At 35.3% G+C, this 9,900-nt stretch overlaps 1 protein-coding gene across 1 annotated transcript in view; it reads left to right on the top strand.

Annotated features, from left to right (window-relative positions):
• The window catches only part of LOC106869142 (uncharacterized), a 103,119-nt gene extending 93,219 nt beyond the window's left edge, over positions 1-9,900 (top strand). Inside the window, exons 7-10 of the mRNA XM_052966268.1 lie at positions 1,976-2,082; positions 5,310-5,371; positions 6,869-6,960; positions 9,653-9,900. Of these exons, the coding sequence (XP_052822228.1) occupies positions 1,976-2,082; positions 5,310-5,371; positions 6,869-6,960; positions 9,653-9,825 (434 nt within the window). The 3' untranslated portion in view covers positions 9,826-9,900. The remainder of the gene's footprint in view (positions 1-1,975; positions 2,083-5,309; positions 5,372-6,868; positions 6,961-9,652) is intronic.

Genomic DNA, 9,900 nt, shown 5'->3' with positions numbered 1-9,900 from the left:
TATATATATATATATATATATATATATATATATATATATGTACAGGGGTTGGACAAAATAATGGAACCACCTTAAAACTGCAAGCAAATTCATTTTAATATGGAGTAGGACCATCTTTGGCAGTAATTACAGCTTGAATTCTAGGAGGGATGAACTCATACAAATAGAGCAGTAAAATTAGTTTTTCCCAATAGTTAAAAGGCTCCATAGTAGATGATATCTTCTGTTACCTTGGTTCTGAAAGCATAGATAACAGAAAACCCCTGCTGGCCACAAAGGGCCTTTTGCTCAGAGTGAAAGGTAGATTGTACGATGCATGTGTGCAAACTGGTATGCTTCACGGCAGTGAAACATGGGCCGTTACTGTGGAGGACATGTGTAACCTCAAAAGAAATGAAGTTAGTATGATCCGTTGGATGTATAATGTCAGTGTGCACACACAACAGCGTGTAAGAGCCCTGAGAGAAATGTTGGACATAAGAAGCATAGGATGTGCGTGCAAGAGAGACGTTTGCACTGGTATGGTCATGTACTATGGATGGATGAGGAGAGCTGTGTGAAGAAGTGCCACTTCCAAACAGTTGAAGGAATCCGAAGTAGAGGTAGACCCAGGAAGACATGGGATCACGTGGTCAAGCATGACCTTCGAACGTTGGGCATCACAGAGGCAATGACGCAAGAGCAAGACCTCTGGAGATATGTTGTGACTGCAAAGACCCAGCAAATAAAATGAGTTCATGGCTGTATCCTACACCAGTTTCACATAACCAGCCCCAGCCCATTCAAAAGTACCTTGGATTGTAGGGCGACTTGCTGTGCTTGAGGAGACCTATTGAGTCAAGTACATCAACATCAACATCAAAATGAAAATCATATGGAAATTGTAGTTGTGATACCAGTGCCAGTGGCATGTAAAAAGCACCATCTGAATGTGGCCGATGCCAGCGCTGCCTTGACTGGCTTCCATGCCGGTGGCACGTAAAACGCACCAACCGATCGTGGCCATTGCTAGCCTCCTCTGGCCCCTGTGCTGGTGGCATGTAAAAAGCACCCACTACACTCTCAGAGTGGTTGGCATTAGGAAGAGCATCCAGCTGTAGAAACACTGCCAGATCAGACTGGAGCCCGGTGCAGCCTCCTGGCTTCCCAGACCCTGGTCGAACTGTCCAACCCATGCTAGCATGGAAAATGGACGTTAAATGATGATGATGATAATGATGATGATGATGATGATGATGTAGAAAAGGTTCAAGATGCTCTTTTCAAGTATTGAATAGATTGCACGATGCTTGTGCATGAACTGCAATGCAACATGGTAGTGAGATGTGGGAACAAAGTGCAGATGATGTGCACCAGTTCTGTAAATTATTGAAACAAACCTGTTCTGCTGGATTGAAATATTCATGTGCATGAATGGTGAGATATAGAGAAGCAAAGACAATATTTTGGTATAAAAGAAACGAAAAATCAGAGAGACATCAGCATTGATATATATATGTTAAACAAATGGATAATGAGAGATGGATAAAGAAATACCTGGAGATCCAAGTGGAAGAAAAAGGTTAAGGAAGACATAAGCAGTAATGGTAAGAACTGACCTCAGGATGCTGAGCCTCACAAAAGAGATGGCAAAAGGAATTCAACAAGTGGTAGAACACAGTGAAGAAAGAACTCATCCAACCCTTGCAAGCATGTAAAAATTGACCTCCTTATCATCATCATCATCATCATCATCATATTTATATGTACACATATTTATTTATTTTGTCATTTATTTGCAATATATCTTAAAATATTATGCAAAATTTACAATATATCTTAGAATATTGTACAAAAAGTCCACTCTTTTATTACTACATCTAAACATGTCACCTCATTTTTCAACATTTACTTCAATGAAAGTGTGAATGAATGAGTCATTGTAACAATAAAAAGATAAGTTTCTTATATTGTTTATGATTTTGTTTTATTTCAGATAAAATTACCTTTGGATTCAACTGTTTACTACATACTTACTTAGCAACCCCTGATATAACTAAATCTGGAATCATAGGGTTACAGAATCTCAACTATCAAGACAAGGTCAGTAGGTTTGTTTTTTTCACTTGTTATCAATCTCCCACTCAGTGAGATTGATAACATTAATGTTCCTTGTGAATTTTTGCAAGCCAACACCTTTAGGAAACACATGAGCAGGTAGGAATTCCAGAAAGTTGCTATTCTAGGAAAGAAAGACTGGGTATAGTAATTTGGTTTCACCAGGGAGAGGGTAACATAGCAAAGAGGGATGAGGGGAGGAGATATGTGTAGATTGGGATTACCTGAATTGAGGTGGCATAAAACCAATCTGAGAAACACAAGCTATTGTAGTGCTAAGAAAAGTAAAAGGAGGAAACAGCATGCCTGTGGACCAGAGGTTGGAACTTGTCTGTGATTCTATTACCAATCAGTCCGGTAGCCATTTATAGATGTAGTCTAAAATGTCTGTGTGTACAGTAGGAGTGCCACCATTTCAGATATGATTGTAACACTCCGTTGTGGGCCACACCTAAACTTTGTCAAGTATCAATAATTGTTGAATCTCTGAGCTCTGAAGAGAAGGGGCTGCCATTGAGATATTGTCCAAGCTATCTTAATCATGTGTTTTTGCCAAGGGGGATCTTCTGTGATAGCGAGGCCAACATTTGAAGCAATTCAAGGCTGTTCATTATTAAGTGGGGCGTGGTGCAACGATGTTTACTTGATTTGAGTTGCCTTTGTGTTTTTGTTTCTGTTGAAAGAAACATGATTAGCATATCACCATTGCTTTTGAGGTCTCTATCAATGGAGTTAGTGCATGCAGTGTCATATGTCAAGCCTGTACTGACTCCTCACATAATTATGTCCTGATTAAATGTGATACCAAATCATCAGTTGTCAGAAAATAGATAATATACTGTACACACACATACATATAACTATATAGAGTGTATGTGTACATGTTCAAGGCAAACATTTTTACTTTACTCTTCCAATACAACAATATAACTAATAAAAGGTGTATTGTTCTACAAGTTTAAGTTTAAATGTTGCTGTTGTTATGGTAAGGGCTGGGTTTTTTGGGGAGGTGGGGGGGCTTTTTTTCCACTATTGAATTCTGTTCGAAGTCTAATGCAAAATTACCAGGTATCAATTTTCTTCTAGTTTTATAAAGGTAAATAGAGTTATGTCCCTTGTCTTGGTACCTGATGTAATATCAGTCAATGCTTGACCAAACATCTTACATCAACTTTCAGAGATAGTTTTTGCTTCCTCCTTTCTCTGCCACTTCATCTATTCTTCTACTTTACCTTCTCCTCTTCGTCATCGATTTAGTTTCAATATTTGTTATCACTAAATTATTCTGTTGGTAGACTCAACCTGAAATGTTTAAAATTTCTTTTCCTTCAAAATACCATCAATAAAATGCATATTTATATTTAGTCGTCTTTCTCAAATATTAAATACCTATTTAACTTTCATCTAGAAACATTTTCATTGAACCCATTACATCATCATCCTCATTAGCATCAACATCATTGATTTCCTCATGATCATCAGCCTTGCATTTGATTTGATTTTTCATGTCACTATGACATAAAAAGCAATGTGGTAATTTTATGAGCATTAAACAATGTATAATTGGAGTATCAGCTAGTTATCTTAATATCAGCTAGAAAGAGGAGGAAAGAAGATAAAGGAAAAAGAGAGTGAGAGAGAAGATGCAGAAACACAAACTGAAGTAGTTGGAAAACACTAAATGCTAATTCAGTTACCAATAATAAAGAAATGTCAGTCCTCAGGACATAGAAACATTTCCTGAGATTTAAAAGTACAATTAGAATATATAACTTTGTTTTTCAGTTTAGACATTTTAATTATCAAGTAATTAACTGGTTTGTATGACAGATTTTTCAAAGAATTACTTATCTAAATGCCTTAGTTTGTTGTTTTGATATAACCTAATCTTTATTGTATTAATTGCTTAAATAAATATAAAATATAAGTGTTTAAAGTATAAAGAATGTTTGCTTTGTGAGTAACCTCAGTCAGCCCTATTATAATAGACATGACACAGATAAAGGAAGTAACCTAAAAGTCTAACATATGTGTAACTCAAAGGAGCTTGTATGGGAAAATGCTAAACACTAATTTTATGACATTTCCTGCCAGCTAGATTTGCTGAAGGTCAAGTAAAATAAAATTTTCTACCCACAAACAGGACAGAATGCCAGCAATGGATTTGGATCTACAAACTATAAGTAGCACATACCCCTAATACCTTTATCCAACACTCAAATAAGTCCAACAAACATTATATGCTATGCTTTAGTCTGGTTTGGGACCATGCTGTGAGCACAACCATACTGTGTTTAATAAAATGAAATACTATGAGGTCATGGTGGTCTATTCTGTTCTCACTGACAGTTTTGCTATGTTCCGTAGTCTTTGTGAAGATCAAAATGTTGGTGGAAGATGACATGGTCTCAGCTGGTGTATAGTAACGGTGGGCTTAGTGTGAGGTAGTATAAGAACACTATAAGAACAAGTAGTTATATGGCTGCCACTATTATTTTTATCTGTGAAAGTTGTGGTAAGTTGATAAAATATAATATTTACTATCACCTCTGTAAATTTTGAATTCAATCTTTTATATTTCTATCTTTTGGCAGGGTCAGTACCACACATAAATTAGCAAAACTAGTCAATTCAATCAATTATACTTTCCCTACTAAAACTGATCATAAAGCTTGTCTGTTACTTTATCTCTAAATTAATGTTATTAACTCTAACATAAAATGTCACCAGATTACTGTCAGATACATGGCATTATTAAAAATATATATTCGAATATTCAAAGCAGGCATGGGTACTCTCCAAGAAGTGGACCACATGAGATATGGTTCGTCATCAGATGGGTCACACTGTGAAACGAATTCAAGGTTAACTTTCATTAGGCATGCCATTCAGAAAGTCCTGCAGGCTCCAGTTTGCCCAAAACTGCTTTAAAATGTCAAGGAGAAAATAATGATATTTATACATCCTTAATGCTAAATGAAGCATTAATTCAATATAATTAAGTTTTTAAAAAAATTAATTGAAGTTTGATATGACACAAAATGATAGGTTGTTGTAGATTTCTTACTATCCATTCTCTATCAGTGATAACTATCAAATTAATATAATCAGAACACTGTCTCCAAACTTAGCATTACTATAGTGGTATATGATATATTACAAGTTATAATTTTAAATTTGGTTTAAATGTTTATTTTATATGCTTTTGGCAGGTTAATAACTGTGAAGATGTTGAGGAAAAAGAAGAACTCATAGTTCGAGAACATATTGACCGGTGAGTATTTTATCATATTCAGGACATTCTATTTAACATCTTATTATTTCTATTCTTTGTTTGGTGATTTGGTTCTTTTTCCAAACTAACCAAAATCTTTGTTTATAGACAAAAAAGATTGTAACTTGAATTTTTCCATATTGATCATGTTTGCAAATCAATTAACAAGAATTATTATATTAGGATGCCATTCCTAATGAGATGACATATATTTTCAACTAAATAATAGTTTAAAGAAAGCAAAACATTTTGCATTGGCCTTGTAAATAATTCTACATGTAACCTGGTGAACTGGCAGCCAATATGACACAATAAATTCGCAGTTAATATTACTCTGGTAAGAGAAGGTGGTAAGCTGGCAGAATCATTAGCACTCCAGGCAAAATGTTTAGCAGCATTTCATCCATCTTTACATTCTGAATTCAAATTCCATCGAAGTCAACTTTGTCTTTCATCCTTTCGGAGTTGATAAAGTAAGTACCAGTTGAGTGCTGGGATCAATGTAATCAAATTATCCCCTCCCTCAAAATTGCTGGCCTTGTGCCAAAATTAGAAATTAATATTATTCTCTAGTAAGAAATTTATTTTTACTTACAATTCCAAATTCTTCTTCAAATTATTTGAACTTCAAACATGTGTTTAGTTATTGTCATTCACCTTGCTAGACTCTCACTATAACCACCTTGATCAGTCATTTCAGCACTAGAATATGATCAGTTATTCCAGCACTGACCAACACATCTTTTTTTCAGACAGTGTACACCCTGGAACACATTTCCCAATGTTTCCTCCTTTTAAGATGATATGAGAGAGATTTAGGTGCTTTTTGTAACTGTCATACTACTGCCTAGAAGCCTCCTTGATGGCTCGTATGTGTTTAAAGTGATGAGCAAAAGACAAAAATACCATTCTTAAGACAATAACTAAGGGATTGAGAAGGCTTGAGACTACCTAATATTGTCTAAATCTGGCTGCCATATAGACAGTGCAAGTATTATTTAGTCCCAGCTCATCCCTGATTGAGCAAAGTTGTGATAAAAATATTTCACCCACATGACTAACCCATCTTTTTAAATCTATTAATGAGTACATAATCTAATATGTCCTTCCTTTTAGAGACATTAGAATGTGATTTATAGAAATTTGGTTGCTATTTCTAACTGGTCAAGTGACTATATAGAAACTCCCTCATTAGTTCAATGTAACTATATCTGCTTGCTAAAATCTTACTCTTGGTAGAAATGAATTTCTTACATTTGATACTATTTTGTCATATTTGTATTAAAATACCTATCCACCCACCAGTGTTAGTATTAATAAATACTGCTAAAATAAGCTTTCTATTAAACAAGAGCAGTAAAATATTAGGAATAAGAGCAAATTCTTGAAGTAAAATCTAGTATCTCAAACTGCAGCTTAACTTGTTGAAAATCAATACATAAGTTTATTGTAAAATTTTATCAAAATAACATATTAACACCATTTCATTCTTTACAGAATTTATATGGATGCCCCAAATGAAATAGTAGTAGGCAATATGGCTGGCAATAGAAGTCTAATGCTGAAAACATTCAATTTCCCTGATATTGGTAAGGAATTTTTTGTTTAGTTCTTATATGATTTAATGAAGAAATAATAATGATAAAATTCCATTTTTCAATCATTGGGGCTTTAATCTTGCCTCTTTCAAGAAAACTGTAATATCAATTCTTACTAAATATTCTAATAAATTCATTCAGTTGACTACAGAAATATTTTTTATTTCAAGTTGTCTAAGATCAGCAGCTTCCTGTCAGATCTTACTTTCACAACCTATACTGATAAGCCTACTTCTAACATACACTCTGTCAGTTTTCAAGCAGCCCTAAGTTTCAGTTTTGTCCTCCATACTCTTCCTGCTGTGCATCAGTGACCTTTTTGCAAGCATCTCTAACAACAGCCACTATTATGCATATACCACCTTTCATTCCTTCTTAATCTCCCACACCCAAGTCTCATCCAAATGCAACCTAGATATCTCATACCTTATCTGTACTGATTCTATGAACAGGGACCTCAAAAGCACCCTATGGTGTCATGCCCATATTGTCTCCTACAGCAAGGAAAAAAAAAAACAAGTACTGCACCTGTCAAGAAAATCACTGCATTTTATTATCCCACCACACATGGCTTTAAATATGACCAACATGCATCTAGAGCTCCTATGTTCACTTCAAATGTCCATGTTGGCATGGGTTGGACGGTTTTGACAGGAGCTGACCAGGCAGAAGACTGCACCAGACTTCTGTGTCTGTTTTGGCATGGTTTTTATGGCTGGATGCCCTTCCTAACACCAACCACCCTGCAGAGTTGACTGAGTGCTTTTTATATAGTACTGGCACAAGTGAAGTCAGTTTTGGCATGGTTTTTGCAGCTGGATGTCCTTCCAAATGCTAACCACTTTACTGTGGATATGTCCATCACTGAGGATCTTTCTTGGTGAATGCTCATCATTAACATTGCTAAGACTGCAAGTCAAGAACTACTCCTTTTCTTCAAGACCAGAAAATATGTCAGTCCCCTAACCCTCTACAAAACTCTGGTGAGATCTAGAATGGATTACTTCTCATACATCTGGAAAGTTGCCACGGTTGCTGTCACCACACACACACACACACACACACACACACACACACACACACACACACACACACCAAGAGAAAAGCTGCTTGACCAGTCTCTGATCCACAAACATATTGTCTTCTTTCTCTGCTTTTCTACCACTATTGCTATGTTCTCTAAACCTCAGAGTTTGACAGTCACATGCCATTCAACACTCAAACATTTCAACTTCAATCACTTTTTCCCTCATTACCTACATTGTACTCATTACACCAGACTTTATAGTAATGACTATGCCTGGTCTTTCCTCCTTAAGACATCATCTTTTGTGAATTCCTTCCCTACACATATTTTTCCTGTAGTTGTCATCAACTTCACCAATCTAAGAGACTTGTGAAGTCCATGGGCACATCTTCCTCCAGACCTAACTAATAAAAAAAACCTATAGATCATTCATAAATTTCATTATTATTTGTTTAATACTTTTTTTTTCTATTATATTATTATGAATGAGTTTTAAGAACTTTAACTGTTGCTAATTAACTCTGGGACAACTCTAGTTGAGAAGATCTGTTATCAAGGCATTCCAGCCATGATTGTTTCATTTTTCTTTCAGATATTGTATATCTAGGACTACTTTAACTAATATTTCTATCCATTTCTAGGATGGTAGGGTGTAGTTTGAGAGTTAGTTAATTGTTATTTCTACCAAATGAGCATCTGTATTGAGGGCCCCTCAGTGACTTGTTTTGAAATTTGATTTTTCTACTTGGTCTAAAGTCTCCTCACTTCTTAAATCACTAATGTTGTTAGTTCTTTTACAAACAGGAACCAATACAAAATTCTCTCAACTTACAGTAGATCTAACATTCCTATTCTAATTCTTCTCATCTTTTTCAATGTTTCACTTCTTAAAACCCATATACGCCCAGAAAAAAAATGAAGTCTTAAAATTTCACTGTATTTAGACTAAACGTTATGGTAAGCTTTCACAACTTGGAAGAGAAGGATAGTTTGCAATCGTTAGCTACGGGTGTCGACTACCTACTGAACATTTTGTATGCTCAGTCTGATACTTCCGGGCGTGTTCATGTCCAAACAAGCAAGAGCATGTTTTGTGTTGCGAAAACGCAGCCAGGGGTATATATGATGGCAGTAGTCTTAATATGTCACCTAATTTAACACCACTAGGCCCTTGGGTGCCTATAGCAAAACTCCATTCTGAAGCATTCGGACCAAGCGTTTGGTTTGAAGATCTACAGTATACAGAGTGCTTTTTCTAATTTTCGTATATTCTAAGAGAACGAAGCATAATGAGGTTTTAAACCCATCACTTATTACTAAGTATTGATTATAAGTAAGCAAACAGAGGACTGTTAAGAATGAAATTAAATAACGGATGTGGTTCATTAGCAAAAAGGAAACAGAGACTGTTGTGATAGGCACAGGATTGTATACGCTGTTGCTTATGTTGGAAATAAAGAGGGCTTGCACATAAGGAGATGCCAATGAGAAGGGGGACTACTCTAATAAGATTAAAGTCAAGTTCGTCAGTGAAGAAATTTGCTTTTTTTTTATAATGATGAATGTATTTGTTTACGCTTACTTTGAATAGATTAATTAAAATTTAAGGGCTTTTTTTATTAATATATTTTAAAATTTATTTGTATATGTTTTTAGTTATTTGGAATCCATGGAGAGAGAAAGCAAAAGCAATGCTGGACCTTTGTGATAGTGATTATATGAAATTTGTTTGTGTTGAAGCTGGAAGAGTAAACAAAGATATTGTCCTGAAACCTGGTCAGAGCTATGAATGTAGTCAAATTTTAGCTGCCATTACAGCGCTTTTGTAATGGATTTCCATTTTGTTTCAATATACTTTTTCGGAAAAGGGGGAAAAAATATTCAATCCAGTAAGTTGAAATAAA

The sequence above is a fragment of the Octopus bimaculoides genome, chromosome 3, assembly GCF_001194135.2.
Source record: "Octopus bimaculoides isolate UCB-OBI-ISO-001 chromosome 3, ASM119413v2, whole genome shotgun sequence".
Classification (NCBI taxonomy): domain Eukaryota; kingdom Metazoa; phylum Mollusca; class Cephalopoda; order Octopoda; family Octopodidae; genus Octopus; species Octopus bimaculoides.
The sequence above is the reverse complement of the archived record's forward strand: the minus strand, read 5'-3'. Positions and strand labels throughout refer to the sequence as shown.